The sequence below is a fragment of the Botrytis porri genome, assembly GCF_014898465.1.
Source record: "Botrytis porri strain MUCL 3234 chromosome Unknown BPOR_003, whole genome shotgun sequence".
In the NCBI taxonomy this organism is placed as follows: Eukaryota; Fungi; Ascomycota; class Leotiomycetes; order Helotiales; family Sclerotiniaceae; genus Botrytis; species Botrytis porri.
Genome location: NW_024066077.1, coordinates 2,972,079 through 2,993,289, shown reverse-complemented (window position 1 = coordinate 2,993,289; position 21,211 = coordinate 2,972,079). Strand labels below are relative to the sequence as shown.

Genomic DNA, 21,211 nt, shown 5'->3' with positions numbered 1-21,211 from the left:
CACTGCGCAAGAAGATATATAGGCTATCGAGCGCAAGATAGGGAAATATTTCTTTTTGATCGGAACTCGTGTCATTATTTCAATATAAATGCTAATCATTATTATATCAAGTAAGTTAAAATGAATCAAAATTATGATCCAGACACCCCATATTCAACACGTGACCTCACACCACTTCTTTATCTACAATTCTTGATGAGTAGTTGTAGCAATCATTCTTCGTTGTCCAGCTTGATATCTTCAAGGCTCTCGGCTTTAGCAAGACCAAGTCTCTCGTTGATACTTTGCATTATTGCTTTATCTGCAGCCGCGATACTGTCCATGCTACCGCCGAAGTACACATCGAGTTCCTCCAATGTCTTGTCCTTAGTCTCAGGGAACAATTTCCCGATAAAGAAACCACCCCCGGCACTAAATACAGCAAAGAAGATGTATGTACCATATTTCATAGAATCGAGCATGTCTTTGGTGGTCAAGCCGATGATAAAGTTGAACATCCAGTTAGTAGATGCGACAAGGACGACGCTACGGGATCTAACACTGGCTGGGAAGATTTCTTGAGCAAGAACCCATGTGACAGGTCCCCAAGAGTAGGCAAAATTGACCGCGAATAACCAAATGGACACGATGGCGACCCATGCTTGTGTAACAGCAAGGCCTTCATTGAGATTCCATTGGTCTTCGTAAACACCTCCGACGGCAGCGACAACGATGTGGCAGATACACATGCCGATGGCACCAGCAATGAGGAAAGTCTTGCGACCGAATTTATCAAGGTACAAGACAGCTAGTAAATGAAGAGAACTTGCAAGATACCAGTGACTCCAGTAGCGAGAAGAGTGGTGGTAGTGCTGGAGAAACCAAAACTTGCGAAAATCTGAGGGGCACAGTACAAGACGGCGTTAATACCAGTGAACTGTTGAAACACCATTATACCACAACCCAAGAAGATTCTCCTGAATACATGAGGAACGAATAATGCTTTCCATGGGGCCATCATCCCACCAGCGCCAATTTGCACCGCTTGGGTTTCCTCGTCGAACGTGACGGCGGCCTTAATTTCGAGGAACTCGGCTCGTAACAATGGATCATTGACGTCAAGACGTCTGAGTTTGCAGAGAGATGCAATAGCCTCATCTTCACGATGCTTCAACATCAACCATCTAGGAGAGAATGGGAAGAAGAACATTCCAATAAAAAGGGTCAATGCCGGAATCAATTGCAGTGCCAAAGGGACTCTCCAAGAAATTTGATTTTGACCGGTACAAGGATGTCCGTGGTTCGCAGCAGCATTGTAGGTGCCATCAGCGAGATATGGGTCTGCAATGCCCTCTGGCTCACATTTGTTTTCATCAGAGAAGGAGAATCCAAAGTCAAGCCAGAAAGCAATGGTAGTTCCGATGGTAATGGAAAGTTGTTGAAGTGATACCAAAGATCCTCTAAGTTCTGGAGGGGCAATTTCTGCTTAGTAGAATGGAATGACCATGGAGAACATACCAATACCCACACCACCGATGATACGACCTGCGAGGAAGTATGATGGGTTCTGAGCGCCAGTTTGGAGACCGGTACCGAGTGTGAAAATGAGAACGGCAACCATCATGCTGTATTTTCTTGAGATTTTATCTGCGAGGTATCCGTTGAAAAAGCACCGAACCAGGCACCAAGTTCAAGGGAAGCAACGAGCCATCCTTGAAGTGTCGATGAAGTGAGAGTTGAGAATTCGTCTCGAAGTTTCCCATAACCAGGACTGGGGACATGACTCCTTGGTCGTGACCTGTTATTCGAATGTTAGCCAGTGCTCGCTGGTCATAGGGAATGAAGGTGCTTGTACTAACCATACATCACACAACCCAATAATGCGAATAAATATGTCAAGAACACATAAGGATTCTTAAGCATGCCCATGAGACCATGAGCTTTTGCTGCATCCTGTCGAGCAACAAGCGACTGGCTTGGAGCCTCCTTTTCCGCCATGATGGCCATTACCGTCGGCGAAGAAATGAAACGAGAGTACAATTGGAGGAGTGAGATGAGGGGAGGCCGAGCCCGATGAAGATGAAATGAAGATAATCTGTGAAAAGAAGACGAAGATGAAGAAGACTTCATATATATACTGCGTATTTCCAACTTTCTACGGACATCCAAGGATAAGGCCTTTCCCGCGGGGGTTCCCGATCAAGCTTAGACGCGAATTTGCTAAATAACAGATGAACTCGAGAGTAGTCTTCCAGCAAAAGATTCTCCCCACTTCAAAGTGGACGCTCTGGGAAGGTTTGCTACGCGTTAATTCCCAACTCTTGACTTATAGATGTATGGATAGAACTCATAGAGCATTCGGGGAAGCCTGGATGGCACACGACGATTCTCATTATTTCCTTTTTACAACTTCCCCCCAGGGTTCGGTGCCAGGAGCTCGGGTTGCCATTTGACATGAAGCAATCTGCAGCTTAAGCCACTCTTGAATATTCCGATTCCTTGCATCCCAATTAGACCGGAAGTTCTGTACTCTCTCATTTCTCCAATTCTAAACTATTCTTCTATTTCTGAATTGGAAACTCGCGCGCGCCACCCCGAGAAATGATAAGTCTCAACTAGGATTCTACCACTGCATCATGTGCCAAGGCTACGGAACAAACTATATGCAAGGATTATAGTGCCATAGTGCGATCAGTGAGGAGTCAAGCTGGTTTTACAAGCCACCCGTCAACTGGGGCGCTGCTCACCATGCGAATATCGTCAAGCTTTGCTTGGATTCTTGGCCTTCAACGACATCAGATAAATAAGCGCGATCATCAATAAGTTTCTCAATTGTTTCAATCAACTTTTCTAGGTCCCAACAAACAGCGGGATTCTAGGATGGATCTCCGAGCATCCTCACAGTTTGACAGCCATACGAACTAATCAACGTCAATAGTCACCCAATGGCCACGCCTAAGGAGGAGACAAGGGGTATACAACAAGACACATTTACCAAAGCAATTGTTATCCTTATATCGAAATGAAATCTTTCCAAAAATCCCCTTTTTATGAGCCAAACTCCTTGCTAAAGCCGACTCGGATGTCGAAACGATACTGAACAGTCTGGAAACCCCCATTTTCTAGGAACAAAGAGTGATAACCGATGTTTAACCGACTTTCAACCTCGCTGAACCCCAAATTGGAGACGCCGTGTTTGTGCCGATACCCGCTTACCTTACCTTGCCTTACAAGTACAAAGCTCTCCCAAATTCCAATGAATCAATAAACCAACCTTGATTTCCACAATTTGAGTCAATAAGCGCAATAGAAGGCCCGATAGGAGCTCGGATTAGACATCCTGTTGGAATCACAACGCTGACAACTTTTCCATCTATGGTAACGGGCTTTAGATTGCTAAAGCGGGTACGCGTCAGCATATGATCCACCATCACGTGGAATCTTAACAACATCCACATTAACGAAGACGCTGGAGTCTGGAGTCTCCAGGTCAGATTGAGGAGATTGAGGAGATGGAAGATGGAATTGCTGCCCCGCATGGAGATCAGTGACGCCAGTAAAGTAGGTTGAGAGCTCATGCATAAGGTTGATTCACGAAGTGCACAATGGGAATTTCACAGTGATTCCTGCTCGTATAGGACATGTTGATGCTGTCTTCTTCCCTGCGAATTTCAGAATCCGCTGGCTAGACGGCTCACATCAGAGTCCCCCTATTGCCAACGGGAGTTAGAAGTTGGATGACTTGGCTCGGTTTTGATGCTTTACGTGGCACTTTATGTTATTAAGAGTAGGCAACTCGAACCATTTTAGTGAAAGATTCATGTGCTGTCAAAGTACTATCAATATTGATAAGCCTAGTGGCCTAATCGACATCATAGATTTAAACTCGCATATCAAGCGATATGATAAGCATCTCGCGAAAGGAACGCAAAGGTCCCCTCAAAGTCTCATGTGGATTGTACGAATAGCAATCGAAGCATTTAACTAGAGGATTGATCTGCAGTTTGCGGGGAGGTGCGGGAAATCAGGCCTTTTCCATATTTACTCCAATGTTTACACATTTGGTAAGGAAATGTGTGATGAATATCTCTAGAAAGTGAGTTTGGCAGCGTAAATTGATTCTCGCATGTGAAATTTCTCAAAATGAATAGGAATAGGTAATAATTTGAGTCATGATAAAAAAGAAATATAGGCCTTTAATAACAATACTCGAAAAGTATACTTTAATTCGACAATCATTCCTGGCTAGCAATACACGCGGCAACAAGTCCCCTACCATTATGGTATAGTAACAGCGAGCAAGAATCGATCCCCAATGAACAATCACAAGTTTTTTGAAAGAAGTGAGTATGGGAAATTAATGACAGCACATCATCTATGGTGCGAGCTTAATTGTTCCATATGTTTCCGTGGGTTTGACTGTAAGCTTTTGGTCCTGGAAGGAAAATCTCCTCTCTTTTACACTGATTCAAGAATTTAAAAGAGCCCAAAGAATTTTCCTCAACCAGAGTATAATTTTACTTCGTGCTCTCAACTATGCGTAGTTTGGTCCCTGACCCAGTTTCTCCCCTCGCTTGTCATATCCCCCCATCTCCCTGGCGCTATCCTTATATTCAAACTGCCTCTCTCTCGTTGGTCCCTATTAACCTCTCTCGGATGGAATCAGTCTACAATGCGAACCTATAATTGAGTCAGGGAATCCGTATCTAAATTCCCTGCTGTATTCTATACTCACCTAACTAACAATTTGAGAGCTCGGTAATCTAAAGGGAGAAAGAAGAGACGACAAGATGTCATGGGATGAAATGTGATAATATGAAACAACTTGGTGACAATATGTTGTCGAGTGTTCTTTGGAAATAATGGCAAGAAGAATGAAATTAATGGAAAGGTGATGGCGATGATGCGATATTGAAGCAAAAATCCCGCATACTCATTTCGCCCACTAGTTAATGTAGAATTCGCTCTACCTTTTAACAAAAATGTGGTTCTGATCTGGTGAATTAGCTCCGAGTAGAAGCGTGAAAATACATGGGGATAAAGATTGCAGGAGTAGGTATTATACGTATTCATGGATTTCAAAATGCATGTTTGTTGAGTATTTCTATATTTGCAGAGAAATTTCTTTCGGGAAAGATTTGTAGACGTGCATTTCTTTTCCCACTGAAACCGAGCTAAAACTAGCAAATCAGAGACAGGAATCAATTCTCCAGACCCTTTACCTATTATTTACTCTCCCATCAAATATTCAACCAACTCCAAAATTCAAGCATCCTCTCTCACTAAGCCCTAAGCTCGAAACTCAATCCCCTAAACCCTCCTAATCATCCCCCTCAACCTCACATACCCAATCCAATCTCCACCCCCCGGACTCCTACACACACTTTCCAACACCTCACAAACCTCTTTTTCTGCCTCCTCCCTCTCTTCCCCATTCCCAAGAATATCAAAAAACTGTTTCCCCATCAACTTCACCCAGCCTTCTATTCCCCCCTTATCTGTCGGTGTAGCCCTGTATTCTCTTTCCAATTTTTCAATCTCCCATTCTCCTTCTCCATCTTCATTTACATCCGAAGGAGAAGCAAACACACTCCTCATCCACACCTCATCCGGAAAAAACCACGGATCTACCTCTCTCGCCCTCTTTAGACCCCCCTCACAGCGACGCCCAACAACACTCAACAACGCGGTGCGCATCTCGGCTACGTTACCCATACCTCCCATTTCGAAGACCAAAACCCCGTTGGGTTTGAGAAGTCTTTTGATTTCTGTGAAGAACTGTTTACGGGTGGCTTCGGGGCGGAGAATCCAGTGGAGTGCGGCGTTGGAGAAAATCTTGGTGTAGATTTGGGATGAGAGGGTGGAGAGATCTTGGGGAGACGATGCGTCGAGAACTAGGTGGTGTTAAAGGAGTGTAAGTTTGGGGTGGGAGAATACGAGGGTGGATGGATGGATTGAAGAATGGACGTGATAATGGGAATGGAAATATATACCTTGGAATGTACAAATTCCTGAAATCGCTTCACCCTCTGCCACAGCAGCCTTTTGAGCAGCAGCAATCATACCTTCCGAACTGTCAATTCCGTGGATACTTCCCGAGCCTCTGGAAAGCGTGTGTGCGATTTGAACGGGGATGATTCCATCTATATAGGCGAACAAAGTTAGTGTATTAGTTCTCAATTTCCTTCATTTCGTCTCGTTCTCTTTCCTCGTCCCCTTCCTACTCATCTCCCGAGTACGAGTACCGAGAGAAGAAGTAGCCTAATCCAATACATCCACCTCACCATTGAATATCCTCCGAGAAGTAAAAAGTTTCAGAAAATAACTAACCACCACACCCAATGTCCAAAATCACATCATTACTCTGCACATCCAACCAACTCAAAACCTTCCCCGCAAGCTTTGGAACAAAAGAAGCGGAGTTTTGATATGCCTTTTCATGCATGTTAGCTTAAACTTCTAATCTTCATCCCCCCATGGATATGTTTCCTTCTCATTCTCCCACTCCGCTTCCAATCTCCACCATTCAGTTTGTATGTATAAGGAAGAGAAGAAGAGAGAAAGAATATCAAGAAAAGTTGGACCGAAAAAGAAGGGAGGGGCAAATAAATAAGAGGGAATAATACCGAAGCAGACCAGTGATCTTCTCGATTCTTAACCATTTCCATAATTATCGATCAGAGAAACGATATCTCTAAACTTGAATCTCGAAATAAAGATCACTATTTTTGAGTTCAGGTCGTGATTGTAGCTGCAGCTATAACTGTAGTCGTGGACGTCGTGGCGATTCAAAAATAGGTCTATTCGAAAAGAATTAGAACATCGATATCAAGAAATCCAGTAACGATGAACAACAGGTAACAATCACTGAGTAAAATCGAACTGTCGAATTTTCGAATTGGGTGTAGTTATCTGACCTCTTATATAGTATTAGCCCTCCCACGAGATGACACCAAATGTAAAGTTGAGGTTCAGATGTTCACCTCCGATGTCGGCGCGATGCGAGATAGGGGACAGAAGCGAACGTTCGTAACCCAATTCACCATTGCGCTTTCCTGCTTATGTTTACGATGTAAAACGCGAAACTGAGTAGACTCAGGGATTAATCTGATTTGGAAGAAATTCTCAATATATGAAAGTGTCTCCGATCGCGCTTCAAGTTATCTACCCCTTTTGGGTCATACATGCTACGACCATTCACAGCTTTCGAATTTTATATTCATGCTAACGTACTAGTTTTGAAGGGTATTTTAGATATTGATATATTCTATCGGCTAAATCTCACTACCGTATCAAAAACATGCTCAATATTCAATGACCTGCCTCCCAACTCCGATTTCGCTCCTGAAAACAAATCATCATATGTAAGATTACCTTCTTAATCGATACCCAAAAGTTCATATTTATCCTCATCCAGTAAATCTTCAATCCTATGCATAATAGCGAGAACCTTTTCCTCTTCCAATCTTTGACCCACCACTTGTATTGCCACCGGAAGTCTATGCATAGCATTTGCGTCGTAATGCTTATAAGCACCGTACGCGACACCATTCAGAGATTTAAGGGAGAAGTTGGATGGGAGTTGATCGAGTTCTTTATCGACATGGGTAATAGGCATGATACCTGCAGTGTAGTCGAGCTATTTTTGTTAGCTGGAGATTTCAAGGGATTTAAACAATAAACTCACCAAGTTGAATAAGAAAGTATAACCACAACTGCTAACTGCATCTCTCATTCCATCGTGAGGTACTGCTGGTGTGGCGTTTGGTGGAGTAATCATGAAGTCGAGTTTCACTTCTTCTTCCCACCAAGCATGGAATTTAGCTTTGTAAGCTTCTCTCTTGGCGACGAGTTTCCATTGCTCATAAGCAGATTTCCCATGCCATTCTTTGATTAATCCAGCCCATATATCATCTCTTCTGACATATTTGACCCAGGCCCAATACATCCATTTGAAAGGGCTTGGTAATGACATGAGAAAACTCATTGCTTTTGCTCCTGGATCTTCCCATTCGCCAGTTCTGAAGAATGATTTGAATGTCTTGCAACCATCGGCGTTGAGAAGTTGTGAGCCAAGATAGAGAGCTTCATATGGAGATGGTGGATTAACATCATAGACTTCGTGGCCATCTTCTTCCAGTACAGCCACCACTTCATCCAAAGCTCTCATACAAGCGGGACTTGGATCCACGACGCCATCAGTTCTTAGTACACCAACTCTAAACTTCTTCTTTTCGCTAAAGTCCTTCCATGCTTCCTTTCTCCATGGAATAGGATGAACACTATGATCATACTTCCATGGTTGCATACCAATCATGGACTTTGTGAAATATGAAAGATCTTCCAAAGTTCTTGTCATGGGACTAAACACACTAGGAATACCTTCTTGACCTGGCATACTTGTGCACATACCGTTCTTTGGCCATCTTCCAGTTGAGCATCTCAAACTATAGATTCCCGAGAAATGAGCCGGAACTCTAACTGATCCAGCAACATCTGAACCAATTCCAATTCTTCCACCACCAGCTGCTAACAAAGCCGATTCACCACCTGTAGATCCACCTGGCGAATATTTGTTATTATGAGGATTTGTGCATCGTCCCCAGAGATCGTTCGTTGATTCGAAACTTAGTAATGTAATTGGAAGATTTGTCTTGACATATGGAATGGCTCCAGCATCTTTCAATATCCTCACCATGGTTCCATCCTTCTCTACCTTGTTACCAACATTGCTACTATATCCTACGGTTGTATCGAAACCACCAACTACAATTGAATCTTTTAGACTTATAGGAATACCTGCTAAAGGTCCCTTGAAATTGATACTTCCATCTGTAGTCCAACCTTCAGCAGCACCAATCATAACTTCCGTTACACAATTTGTTTTCGCATGAGCTTTGAGTGCAGCTTTTCCGTATGCTCGTAGGATGTCAATTGGTTGAATGACTTGGTTGTGAACATCTTTGACTAATTCTTCAATTGGTTTCGAGAGAACTTGTCTTTCTGGATTTGTAAATGCTCCGTGATAACTCGTGAGGTTTTGTATTCGTTGACTTCGTTCTGCTTGTTTGAAGTGACTATATGGAAAGTTAGATATTGCTATGCTTGGCATTCCCCAGACTTCCTCTCTCGCCCCAAGGTGATGTTGATAACGATAAGATATGAGAATGGGATGACAACTTACCAATCTCTCCTGTGTTGGAAATAATCGAGTAAGAAAACCATTTTGAATGTGAACAAGTAGAAACTGCGCCAATGTGTGAGGGCATTTACAAGATCAAAGACGAGAATAGGAAGAGAAATCGATGAAGAATGTTGGCTTATAGCTAGACGGGGGACTTTAAAGCCATTGATATCCGGCTTGGAACGGAAGGACCCCTCCCTCTAGATAAGCGGCAGTACATTCCTAATATGGACAATTAGCTCGAATGAACCGTATCAAATTAGAAAACAAGCATATTGCGGGGGAAAAGTGGTATATCGTATTACATATCACCTAGCGTATCATCCACCCTCTCAACCGGATTTATTAAAATCGGATCTTTTTTTTTTTTTGTCTAAACGATTTACGTACTATACACATATGAAGCCTTTAATATAAATTTAATATAATTAAAATTGAAAGCCCTTTTTAACTTGAATATATTTCTAATATTAAATTATGTTAGAAGTCTAATTTTTAAAATAAAATATTCATTATTGATTTAATAATGATTTATTGAAAATATTCGAGATTATTTTTTCATTTTATTTTATAGGGTGAGGCTTATATGTTATATGTTAGATTAACTGTGATTAAGTAGAATCTCAATATGTTGAGTTTATATGGTAGTGTGGTATAGTGTGGTATAACCTTAGTGTGGTATAGTGGTGTAGTGTGGTATAATACCGAGGCCGATTTGATCGATATGGTCAAAACCCTAAAATTAGATTTCTATCTAATGAAAAAGTGTATTTAGTATTCAGGAATGTAGGAATAAAAATCAACATCACTTGTTACTATATTACTTTTATAATCCAATACTCTTTCTTCCTTTTAGACTTTATAAATACTAATATATTAATTCTTTATAAATATTAAACTTTCTTCAATTTTTTCTTATTCATTTTACATAATTTCATTTATATAATAATGATAATTTAATCTTAAATTTTATTAACTTGATATAAAGAATCAATTCATAAATAATATAATAAATAATATAATAAATAATATAATAAATAATATAATATTTATAATATTAAATAATCTTTTTTTTTAATTTAATATTCAAATTGAAATTAGAATTATTAATAAATACTTTAATATTGAAAGATTTAATTAAAAGTTTAAAATTAACTATAATAATTTTATATTTAAAAATAAATAATTATATGCGATTTTATTCTTTTATCTAATAATAAAGAAATAAAAAAAGCTTTTAAATTGATAATTATAATATATTTATAAAATATATTAGAAATATATATTTATTATTTAAACTTTATAAAAAGTGTTTATTGAAAGAAAAATATAAATAAGATTAATATTAATTTAATATTCTAAAAGATAAAATGAAATTAAATTATCTTTAAGAATATAATAAAAGTTTATTATATATTTATTTTTAAAGAAAAAAGAAGTCTATTTTATAATACAATTTTTTTTTTAAATTATAAAATATATTTATATTAATATTTTACATTTATTTTGAATATATATTATTTCATATACTTTAAATTATAAATTCTAAAAATATTTATAAATATGCAAAATAATTTCAATCTATTTATAGAAAATATCAAATTTTTAAATCAAATAATATTTAATTAATTAATAAATTAGTTTTTATTAAAATCGAAATTTATATAGATACTAATATATATTTTTAACTTATATATATATAATACAAAAGAAAGATGAAGTTTTTATTATATTATATAGAAGCTATTTATATACATTTAAATATTTTAATATATTAGTATTAGTATATCATTTTTAATTTAGAAAAAGTATTAGAAATTAATATATTAAGAAAATTTATTAAGAATTAACAATAAAAGCTTTAAAAATTATTAATATATAAATAAAAAATACATTTCCTTATTTCTTATTTTCTTTTATAAAAATAATTGAAAAACTTTTTTGATTTATTATATTTAATCTAATCTTTTTTTTTTAATTTTTTATATAATTAATTACTAATATTATTTAAAATTATTGTGAAAAATTATTAAAGAATAAATAATCTTATAAAAATAAATATTAAAATTAGATTATAATTCTTATTATTATATCATTAAGCTTTTCATATTAAATTAATATTGAATTTTATATTAAATCTTTTTTTAAAAAAACTTTAGATAATTTATATATATAAAATAATATTTTAGTTAATAAAATATTAATAAATATTATAAAAAAAAACTAACATATTGATTTTTATTAACTTTTAATAATTCAAAGAATATAGACTTTAATAAATTATATAAATGTTTTGAATTTAATATATTAAAGATCAATAAAAAGAAAAAAGAATTATTAATTATAATAAAATTAAATATTATTTTATTATATTGATTATATAATTTAATATTATTAACTTTCTCTAAATTAAATAAAAGAATTTTAATTAAAAAGTAAATTAACTCAATTATTTGTTTATATTAAATACATTTATTTATTATAAGATTAAATATATTAAGATAATTATATAAGCTTTATATAATTAATAAAAAGTAAGGTTTATTATTAAAATAAGTATTATAATTTAATAATATTATTATAGCTATTATATTATTCGAAAAATTGAAGATATATTATATATAGTTTTGTATAATATAAATATTTTTTTCAAGTTTTTTATGGCTGTATTATATAAATTTTAGAATTTTTTTTGCTTTAGGTAGAAATCTATTTTTAGGTTTTGGTTATATCGACCAAATCGGCCTCGGTATATAACCTTAGTGTGGTATAGTGTGCTGTGTTAAACAAAAACTCGACCCAAATCTTCATACAAATCACATTAGAAGAAAGCTAACTTCCTCGACTATCTTGGCTATATAACCTATAAACGTGCCTACTAATAAGCGTCAAGTTGTCAACACCCATTCCCGGATCATCTGATTACTATCTACCCCTCTTTTTAAGATTTCGTCCAACACTGCCACATATTTAACTTTCTTATTAAGATGTCTTCTCATTCAACTCCATATTCTTCCATCTCGACACCGGCAACCCTAGTTCACGACGGTGCTGTTCACGATTTCGAGGATCCTCGTCACGAATACCAAACCCCACCAGCATCCATCATGTCCAACTCAGAACATCTACTCATATGTACAGCATGCGGTACACAATTTGATGCCGAAGAACGATCGATTCTTACCAGATGTCGAATATGCGATGATCCACGCCAATTTGTACCACCTAGTGGTCAAGCGTTCACTACACTTGCGGCTTTGAAAGCTGGGGGTCAATATAGGAATAAATGGAAACAATTTGACAACGATGATCGATTTTGGAATTTATGGACCGAACCTAAATTTGCGATAGGGCAACGAGCGGTCCTTATCAAGACACCGCTTGGGAATGTGCTGTGGGATTGCATAACCTATGTGGATGATGAGACTGTGGACTGGATTCATGGGTTAGGTGGATTAGCAGCGATTGTGATATCTCACCCGCATTATTATACTACACATTTGGATTGGGCAGAGATATTTGATTGTCCTGTCTATTTGAGTTGGGAGGACAAGAGTTGGCTGAACCGGCTTGATAGAATGGGAAAAGCTAGGACATTTATTGAGGGAAAAGAAGAGGAGCTTGAGATACGAGGTGAGAAGACTGGCGTTAAGATGCTGAAGCTTGGTGGCCATTTTCCAGGAAGTTTGGTGTGTCTTGCTCATGAAAGATTATTGGTAGCGGATACTTTGGTAACCACACCAAGTGCCTTGGGAGATTGGAGTAAAGGTCCTGGAGGAGAAAAAAATACAAGACCGGATGGAATGAATAGCTATGCTTTCATGTGGAGCATTCCCAATATGATACCCTTAAGTGCGGACGAGGTAGCTGGCATGTGGGAGGTATTGAAACCTCATGGCTTCTCAAGTACACATGGAGCTTTTGTAGGCACGGATGTGGTTGATGGTAGTAATGGAAGCGAGAAAGGGGTCAAACAGAGAGTACTTGAAAGTATGCAGATTCAAGTGAGGAGAATGGGTTGGAACAGCCATGTCTTCTTGAAAGAGAATCTGGATGAACAGGAAGAAGAGGTTCTATGATACTTATGATAACGATGATGATGATTGATACCCCCCGTGTTTCAGTATAGATCTATATTGTTGTATCTAATCTGGTCTGAGAGTTTTGAATGTTTCTGAACTAACTTGATAGCTATTGAACGGAAATTATGCTTTGTTCATATCCAGTCCTCCGTATCGCTGTTGTCTACTTAGTCTTGTTTCGAGCGCAGCGAGCAAGGGGGGTTTGGGGGCTTGCCCCCATGAATAGCTTTATACTAATCACACAGAGGTGACAAGTTGCTGGCTTTTATTATATGAGAGACTAGACTTGGCTACTCGAAGAGCTGACAATAGTACTATATTTTGTGAGATGGATGGTTAAGTAGGAAGCTTTAGATGACGCTCCGCTGGCCCTCCGGGGGCCACTGCCGTGGAGGCAGGCTAATTTCGAGGAAAGGGATGTATGTATATAGCCTGATTCAATATCCACATAATAGTTAGTCTACTTGATTTGAAAACTTTCCTCTCCTTCACTCAGTATCGTCTAACCTTACTATATAGCTAACCAATGTATATCCTTATATAGTAATAGATATGCTTCTATGCTTAAGTTATATATATATAGAGTGATTTAGCTCTCTTTAATAAAATCGTTTCAAATAAACACCCACTACGTAAATAAATAAATAAATAAATAAATAAATAAATGAACACATAAACTTTCTTTCACCTAAACGATCCTAGTCCAAGCCCCTGAATTCAACCCTTATTTATCCATTGTTATCGCGCAATAATCTACGATACAGGGTCATTCCAGGGCTCGACCTTCCATCTGATCCCCAATTTTAATTCCCATAAGCCCCAAGCTTAGGTTTCCCAGCGTCGTAATCAAATAATTTACTTGGAGGACACGAAATAACCATTCACCCCAATTCTAGATGTGCAAAAAGGCAAATACGAATTCTTCCACAAATACCCAGAATAGGTATTGTATTACACATAAGAGGAGTACGTACCTTAATATAACATAATTTTTGGTCATCATCCCTTGGTACCGGATCTTAGCCAAGGGGATTCGGGTATGGATGTCATTTGATACTACATAGGTAGGGGAAGCAAACCACAATAGGAAGTTATCAGAATGGCAGCTTTCTCTCATCATTCTCAATATACCCATTCGACGCGCGATCATTTGAGAGAACCTCCTTCGATCTGGAAAAGGTTATTATTGGTTCTGCCGACTGATTTGGCAGTGTCTCTACAAAGGATGGCAGACCAACAGAATTTCAATATGGTTGGGGGGAAGACATCGAGAATACCGAGGCTAGTGAGGGGGTGGTTGAGAGATTGGAGTTGGAGACGAGCTTTAAGTTTACCCCATTTGTTGGTGTGTGTTTGGGTGGTCGTTTTGTTGTCTGGGGAGCGCTGGGTTTTCGAAGAAGCCGTGCGAGCTTGTGCGTGGGAGGAATGGGAGAGATGGGTGAGTTTTCTTGAGGAAAGGGCAATGTTCTTGAGATGGATGGACGAGGCTGATGATTATGTTCGATTTGAATAGCCTCCAAATACTACGCCCCATCACTTAATCTTTCTGGCAGATCCTCAATTGACGGATCCGCATTCATACCCTGATAGGCCATGGCCGTTGTCGACTTTCACCGTTTGGCATACGGATAACTATATGAAGAGGTCTTATATACAACTTTCGAAACAATTACATCCAGATACGATTTTTTTCTTGGGAGATTTATTTGACGGAGGAAGAGAATGGAAGACTGCGCATGGGAATTCAGAAGATCAAGCATGGGCAAAAGAAAGACGACCAGCAAAAGAGCAGAAGCATCTCGAGAGTTGGAGAAAAAGATACGGAGAGGATTTTTGGCTGAAGGAATACGGTCGATTCTCTAAGATCTTCTCGGACAATTGGAATTTGGGAGGAACAGAAGCTGGAGTTGGGCAGAGAGGACGAAAGCTCATTGCAAGTTTACCAGGAAATCATGATTTGGGCTTCGGCGCACAAATCAAGGTGCCCATTCGTGATCGGTTTGAGGTTTACTTTGGAGATGTAAACAGAGTGGATGTTATTGCGAACCATACCTTTGTTTCTGTAGATTCAGTATCATTGAGCGCTGGAGCATCAGAACGTCCAGTTAGTGAAACTGCACCTATCACCAAACCAGTGGAGGAATTTCTGAACAATGTTCAAGTCTCCAAACGAAAAGCCGTGGCTAGAGAGTTGGACTTTCAGGCTGGAAAGGAAAGAGCTATACGATATTCTCACTCAGTTCAAGATGTTGAATTGGCAGATTACGCACACTTACCAACTCTAGATCCTGGACCAAATGGCGCTGAGTTTCCTACTATTCTTCTTACTCATGTACCACTATATCGAAATTCTGGAACTCCATGCGGTCCTCTTCGAGAACATTGGCCACCAACTCCACCACCAAAGGGTCAGACCATGCCAGTCATACCCGATCATAGAAATGCCATCAGCGTATCCAAAGGATACCAATACCAAAATGTCCTCGGCGATGACGACTCCAAAAAACTAATCTCAAAGATTGGCAATGTAGTTTCTGTCTTCTCAGGCGATGACCACGATTATTGTGAATTAGTACATCCAGAAGACAAAAATCACGCCCGAGAAATAACAGTCAAAAGTATGAATTGGGCAATGGGGATACGAAAACCTGGTTTTCTCATGCTAAGTATGTGGAATCCAGTTGGCGCGGATGGAAAACCCTTACACTCGGTTCCTACGGGTCATGGGGCTGAAAACGCACATATTTCCACGACGATGGAATCGCATCTTTGTTTATTACCAGATCAAATTGGAATTCTTATAAACTATGGCATTTTGGTGGGGATATCACTTCTTCTCCTGATTATTCGAGCGATCCTCGTGCCTTTTACAAATCTTGCCCCTTTCGCTCTTGATTCGAAGGGATCTCCTTCAGGCTCGGGTAGTCCAATTGATTCAGAATTCTCGCTGTTGCCAACTAGTATCAAAGATCTCAAACGCGAAGATGAAGAGGAAAAAGATCGGAGGAGTGAAGGGAACTCGTCCACTTCGAGTACAGCTACGGCTAACAATCTCGCAAGTCGTACTTCTAGAACGAGAACCTCGAGTCCGGCGAATGGGTATGGGTTACCGGGACAGGGATATTCGATTGGAGTTCCGTATCAACAGGCTCAACCGTTGATCGAGAAGGCGGGATATTATGGAGGGTTGGAGGGGAGAATTAGGTGGGAAAGTGAGAGGGAATTTGAGATGGAGATGGAAAGGGAGAGGAAGAGGAAAGCGGAGTTGGAGAGGAGGAGGAATTATAAACCTTGGAGGATAGTGGTATGGTGGGGAGGATTTAGAACTACGAAAATGGGGAGAATACTGAGGGAGATGGGGTGTAGTATTTGGAGAGTGCTGTGGGTGGTTGGCGCAGCTTTTATGTGGTTTACTTGGTTTGGTTAGGGGATTGTGTGGCTGAGTCAATAAGGAGAGCAGAAAAGGAGTTTTAAGTTGTGTTATTATGTTAATTTTGGCTGTTTGGCAGGCGTATTGGTGATGGTGCATTCGAGGCGTGTTTGCTTGTTTACTTGTGTGCTTTTTACTCTCTAGCTTCACCTTTGCTTCTACTTGTACTTGAGTATGGCTCAGTCTTCCTTTATAAACATAAAAATAAGCTTCGCACCGCGTCACTTGCGTCGCTAGCGGTTGGTTGGTTGGTTGGTTGCATTGGGATATGGTGATGGATAGTGGGTCAGGCTGATCTGATTCGGTGTGGGTTATGGATGGATGGATGGATGGATTGTTTTTTCTTGGTCAGAGGCTGGAATTCAAAAAGTACCTAGGTATGAAAGGAATAGGAAGAGGGACGCTAAGAAGAGCATTGCTTTTGCAGTTAGCGTTTATTTGTTATGTTGGTGAGTTAGCGGCATGGCATGCATGGCAGGTACCTAGTAGGTAGTTGTTGAGAATAAGAATGCAAATGAGAATTCATATATGGTTATATGAATATAGGGGACGAAAGAAAGAGAATTATGAAAATTGGATGAATGATTGGTTGTGAAAATTGATTGATTGATTCATTGATTAGGTACGCTATTTGATTAACTGATAAGGGGTGAATATTTTGGAATGGAATAGGGGGGATGTAGACGAGGCGAGATGAGGCGAGGTGAGATAGATGGAGATATGATGTGTGTGATGTATATGAGTGATATGTATGTATGACGTGATATGGTATCACGTAGATCATGACGACGGTAAGTTTTGTTAATATTTCAATTTTCATTGTATGGTGCTATTCTTGACGAGTCTTGTGGATGAAGTTGAGGTTTGATAAGTGTGGGAATGTTGGTGATGATGATGGTGATGTGTAGCTGTGGAAGATTCGGGTTTAATGAGTATTAGGGGGTATAGTTATTGCAGAGTTTCAAGGTAATGGATAAGTTATCCGTATATGTATTAGGAAGAGTGGTTTAAGTTACTTGTATATTTTCATAAAGATGATTTTGACATGGGGGATTCGGACACGATGACTTTGAAGCTACCAAGATACCTAGGTATATAATGAACCCCCCCGAGACTGCCCAAAAGTGCCTACGCGAAATGACTTTCGATTTGATAATACAATGGTGTCAACATCCTATCTTACACATCCCAACCCCCTCAAGACCCATCAACAACCTCGTCCCTCCTCACCGGTGTATTCCCAAAACTTTCCAACCCCCTATCAGCACCTCCAATCTTCTCTCTTGCCATCTCGCTCGAAGCATCCACGAGCCCCTTCACATCATTCATTTCCAGTTCCTTGATATTCGCATCTGCTTTCAGCGCCGCATATCTCTGACCCGCTTGGGTCAACAATACCTGAACGTCCTGTTCTCTCTTCGCAATTTCCAACTTTTCCCTTTCTCCCTCTTCGATTTTCTTCTTCCGCTTGGAGAGTTCAAGTTCCATCGTACTCAACGTACTCTGCAATCTTTCCAAACACTCCGATAGTACCGGAATCGGCGTGATTCTCGGCGGGACCTGGTTTTCTTCCCTCGCAGCAACCGCATCATCATGTTTATGAAGACCATCCATACCCGCTCTCGTTTGGGCAGCTTCATAAGCGGCTCTTCTTTCCGCTTCTGAGTCGTCGCTTTCTTCATCCGAGCTACCTTCGGCTTGTTGGATTAGATCTGCCATTTCTTTCTTCCGACGTCGTTTCTCCTCGCGTTCTTGTTTCTTCCCGAGAGAAATTCGTCCATCGTCTACGAATTCTTCAAAGCCTTCCATGATTTCTTCATCGTCGCGCACTAATCTTGATTCTGGTTTCTTTTGTCGAGGAAGAAGAGATGTGATTCTTCCTCCATCTGGTTCATCATCGTTTAACGAGATGAAATCTTTTTCCCTCGCCATTCTCGCTCTTCTTTCTTTCTTTTCTCGAATTTCCGCCTCGGTAGGTATGATCGCAGCACTCCCTCCAAATCCTCCAACTATATCTCCATTCCCGTGTACATCCACAACCATTGCTCCCTCCAATTCACTCGCATCGAGAAACGGTTCTTCTCCTCCCCCAACCTCCACATCGGCCAGTTCTCTCATGGCAGAAGCCTGCGAACTCTTCAATTCTTTCAAGTAATCTTTACTATAGCTCGGTCTGCCCATATCTGAATCTCCATCCCCATCCCCATCCCCATCTTCATCCCTCGTCCTCATCGGCAATGGCACTCTCGTATTAATCTTCTTCGTATTCCCCTCTGTAACCTTCCTCGAAAGAGGTTTCTTCACCAACGTAAACGATTCATCGTCCTCCAGATTCTCGGCATCGGAGCCAGATATGATATCGCCTACTCCAAAGGAGAGACGAGAAGATGCGGGTCTCTTTTTCTTTTTGAAAGAGGCAGTTTTGACACTCGGAGGTTTGTCCAAAGAGCTATCGTCGTTTGGAGTATCAGTTTTCGACGTATCGTCTTCATCTTGCGTTAGATCTTCGAATGCGATACTCCGGCGCAAATTAGATTTCTTGAGGGGTTTGCGAACTGCCGACATCTTGTCTGTCTTCAAATCTGAATCTGAAGTTTCTCTTTCCGTAAAACAGGTATATCAATCAGTCTTCTCTACTAGCCAATGAACCAGAAATACAATCCTCTAGTCGTAATAAAGAAAGACGCGTCTTATGCAATGAAGCTGTCTTCCGCCTCGCCATCCCGATAAATAAAAGTCACCCAAATGTACCTTCTTATCACCACGTGACCTCTAACATCAGCCTCACGAAACCTCAATACAGCCACGAAATTTTGGTGTACATTCGTCGCAAGCAATCAAGCTTCCAATTTTATATCATCTACCCGACGAATCCTACAAAAACATATCGTCAAGATGCCTCAAGCTCAGCCTGAGCTTAAGAAGGTATGTGCGATTTCTGGTGTTCGGTATCTCTGAGAGTTGGCAGCAATGCGACCAGGGGGAAGATTGAAAGCATATTGATCAATCCGAGCTATTGCGCGAGGATTAGGGAATATGGGAGAGTTGAAATTGATGGCTAATACTATGCGACGATGTAGTACCTCGATAAGAGACTATTTGTGCAGTTAAACGGTAGCAGAAAGGTCATTGGTGTATTGAGAGGTTACGATGTGAGTTCTTCTTCATGCCCGCATCCCAATTCAATCTAGCTAACGCGCATAAACAGGTTTTCTTGAACATTGTGCTAGACGATGCAGTTGAGGAGAAAGATGGTGGTGAGAAAGTAAAGATTGGGATGGTTGTATGTTATTGCATTTCCCGCAGACTCATACTCAAACGTTAACATGCACTTCAGGTTATCCGCGGAAACTCAGTTGTTATGCTCGAGGCATTGGAGAGAATAGGTGGAGGAAGGGAAAACCGCGAATAGCATTAGAGATGTCGAGGAATTTGGTTTGTCGGAGATCTTCAGGATGAAAGATGAATGGGAAGGACATCGCAGAATTGTATCTGGACCAGGGCGTTTACAGGTTATATGAAACACAAATTGCATATTGAGGAGCACGGAAGAGGAGATGGAAGAATCTTTTTGGCAAGATAAACCATAATTCCTCGAGCTGATGTTCTTTTCCGAGAAACTTTTGCTTCTCATTGGATTGGGGATGCTATGATGTGAAATGCGACTGAAAACAATATCTGTATCCATCTCTTACTTTATTTCCTCCCACTTCCCCTCCTCAAACCCATCCATGAGCATCCCTTGAAACTCCTTTACCCACCCCTTAATACCACCCTTCAAAACCGCAACCTCAATATTACTCTTCTTCCCAAACTTCGCTATATCATCAATATAATCCTGCATCCAACCTGCACATCTTGGTCCCCTCCCAGTTGACGATCCTACACCTTATCAACATCTCATTTCTCAAGCCCAGACACGAAAAGTACATACCACAATAGAAAATGATCTTTGTCAAACCCGCTCTATTACAGACTTCAAACAGCGACTTACGAGATTGATAGAAACTCTGAGCCGGAAGATTAAGTGAGGTTTTGATGGTTCCGCCCTGCACACACATATACATCAGAGATATTCAACCTCAACCTTGGACTGAGTTTTGTAGAGAATGGTATGGTATCATATAGATCCCTGCTGGAGAAAGCTCTCAGAGTACGTAAACTGTATCTTCCATGTCATATATGAGGATTATACATACCACCCAATCATCTCTTCTCACATCTACCAACAAGAAAGATCTCGGCTCAGATGTGATATCCATATCATCAAACAGCTTCATCACATCATCCGCAGTGAGCTCTGGGCATTTTGCTCTGGCTTTGGGGAATGCTTTCCACCAAGAAGCTTCTGATTTTGTATCTTTTGTATCCGTCATGATTGTTTCCATATGAGATGAAAAATGTGTAAAGAGTTGGAGGAGTTTGAAAAGTTTGAAAAGTTTTATATGGTGGTGTCATGATTTAGGCAGTTTTTCTTTCACATGTGGCTTGCCAATCGTACGCATTTGCTCAATGTCATTGTCAAATTCAGGTTCA

The 21,211-nt window shown here is 39.8% G+C and overlaps 8 protein-coding genes across 8 annotated transcripts; 3 read left to right on the top strand and 5 right to left on the bottom strand.

Annotated features, from left to right (window-relative positions):
* Positions 1 to 212: 212 nt before the first annotated feature.
* EAF01_002891 (uncharacterized protein) lies at positions 213 to 1,977 on the bottom strand (the record flags this gene model as incomplete). The annotated part of the gene is made up of 5 exons (XM_038911145.1): positions 213 to 787; positions 817 to 1,446; positions 1,498 to 1,604; positions 1,658 to 1,777; positions 1,844 to 1,977. The coding sequence occupies 5 exons, from the start codon at positions 1,975 to 1,977 to the stop codon at positions 213 to 215; spliced, it is 1,566 nt and encodes a 521-aa protein (XP_038774067.1).
* A 3,312-nt stretch (positions 1,978 to 5,289) lies between these two features.
* Positions 5,290 to 6,647, bottom strand: EAF01_002890 (uncharacterized protein; the record flags this gene model as incomplete). Its single annotated transcript, XM_038911144.1, has 4 exons — positions 5,290 to 5,873; positions 5,973 to 6,122; positions 6,310 to 6,412; positions 6,606 to 6,647. 4 exons carry the CDS (start codon positions 6,645 to 6,647, stop codon positions 5,290 to 5,292), a joined length of 879 nt encoding a protein of 292 aa, XP_038774066.1.
* Positions 6,648 to 7,357: 710 nt separating this feature from the next.
* Positions 7,358 to 9,204, bottom strand: EAF01_002889 (uncharacterized protein; the record flags this gene model as incomplete). Its single annotated transcript, XM_038911143.1, has 3 exons — positions 7,358 to 7,618; positions 7,667 to 9,056; positions 9,164 to 9,204. The coding sequence occupies 3 exons, from the start codon at positions 9,202 to 9,204 to the stop codon at positions 7,358 to 7,360; spliced, it is 1,692 nt and encodes a 563-aa protein (XP_038774065.1).
* Positions 9,205 to 12,150: 2,946 nt separating this feature from the next.
* On the top strand, positions 12,151 to 13,242 carry EAF01_002888 (uncharacterized protein; the record flags this gene model as incomplete). The annotated part of the gene is made up of 1 exon (XM_038911142.1): positions 12,151 to 13,242. One exon carries the CDS (start codon positions 12,151 to 12,153, stop codon positions 13,240 to 13,242), a length of 1,092 nt encoding a protein of 363 aa, XP_038774064.1.
* A 792-nt stretch (positions 13,243 to 14,034) lies between these two features.
* On the top strand, positions 14,035 to 17,216 carry EAF01_002887 (uncharacterized protein). Its single transcript, XM_038911141.1, has 2 exons — positions 14,035 to 14,683; positions 14,759 to 17,216. Exons 1-2 carry the CDS (start codon positions 14,345 to 14,347, stop codon positions 16,670 to 16,672), a joined length of 2,253 nt encoding a protein of 750 aa, XP_038774063.1. The 5' UTR covers positions 14,035 to 14,344; the 3' UTR covers positions 16,673 to 17,216.
* A 656-nt stretch (positions 17,217 to 17,872) lies between these two features.
* Positions 17,873 to 19,240, bottom strand: EAF01_002886 (uncharacterized protein; the record flags this gene model as incomplete). The annotated part of the gene is made up of 1 exon (XM_038911140.1): positions 17,873 to 19,240. The coding sequence occupies one exon, from the start codon at positions 19,238 to 19,240 to the stop codon at positions 17,873 to 17,875; it is 1,368 nt and encodes a 455-aa protein (XP_038774062.1).
* A 330-nt stretch (positions 19,241 to 19,570) lies between these two features.
* On the top strand, positions 19,571 to 20,087 carry EAF01_002885 (uncharacterized protein; the record flags this gene model as incomplete). Its single annotated transcript, XM_038911139.1, has 4 exons — positions 19,571 to 19,600; positions 19,756 to 19,827; positions 19,884 to 19,958; positions 20,013 to 20,087. The coding sequence occupies 4 exons, from the start codon at positions 19,571 to 19,573 to the stop codon at positions 20,085 to 20,087; spliced, it is 252 nt and encodes an 83-aa protein (XP_038774061.1).
* A 279-nt stretch (positions 20,088 to 20,366) lies between these two features.
* EAF01_002884 (uncharacterized protein) lies at positions 20,367 to 21,051 on the bottom strand (the record flags this gene model as incomplete). The annotated part of the gene is made up of 3 exons (XM_038911138.1): positions 20,367 to 20,557; positions 20,610 to 20,724; positions 20,875 to 21,051. 3 exons carry the CDS (start codon positions 21,049 to 21,051, stop codon positions 20,367 to 20,369), a joined length of 483 nt encoding a protein of 160 aa, XP_038774060.1.
* Between the last annotated feature and the right edge of the window lie 160 nt (positions 21,052 to 21,211).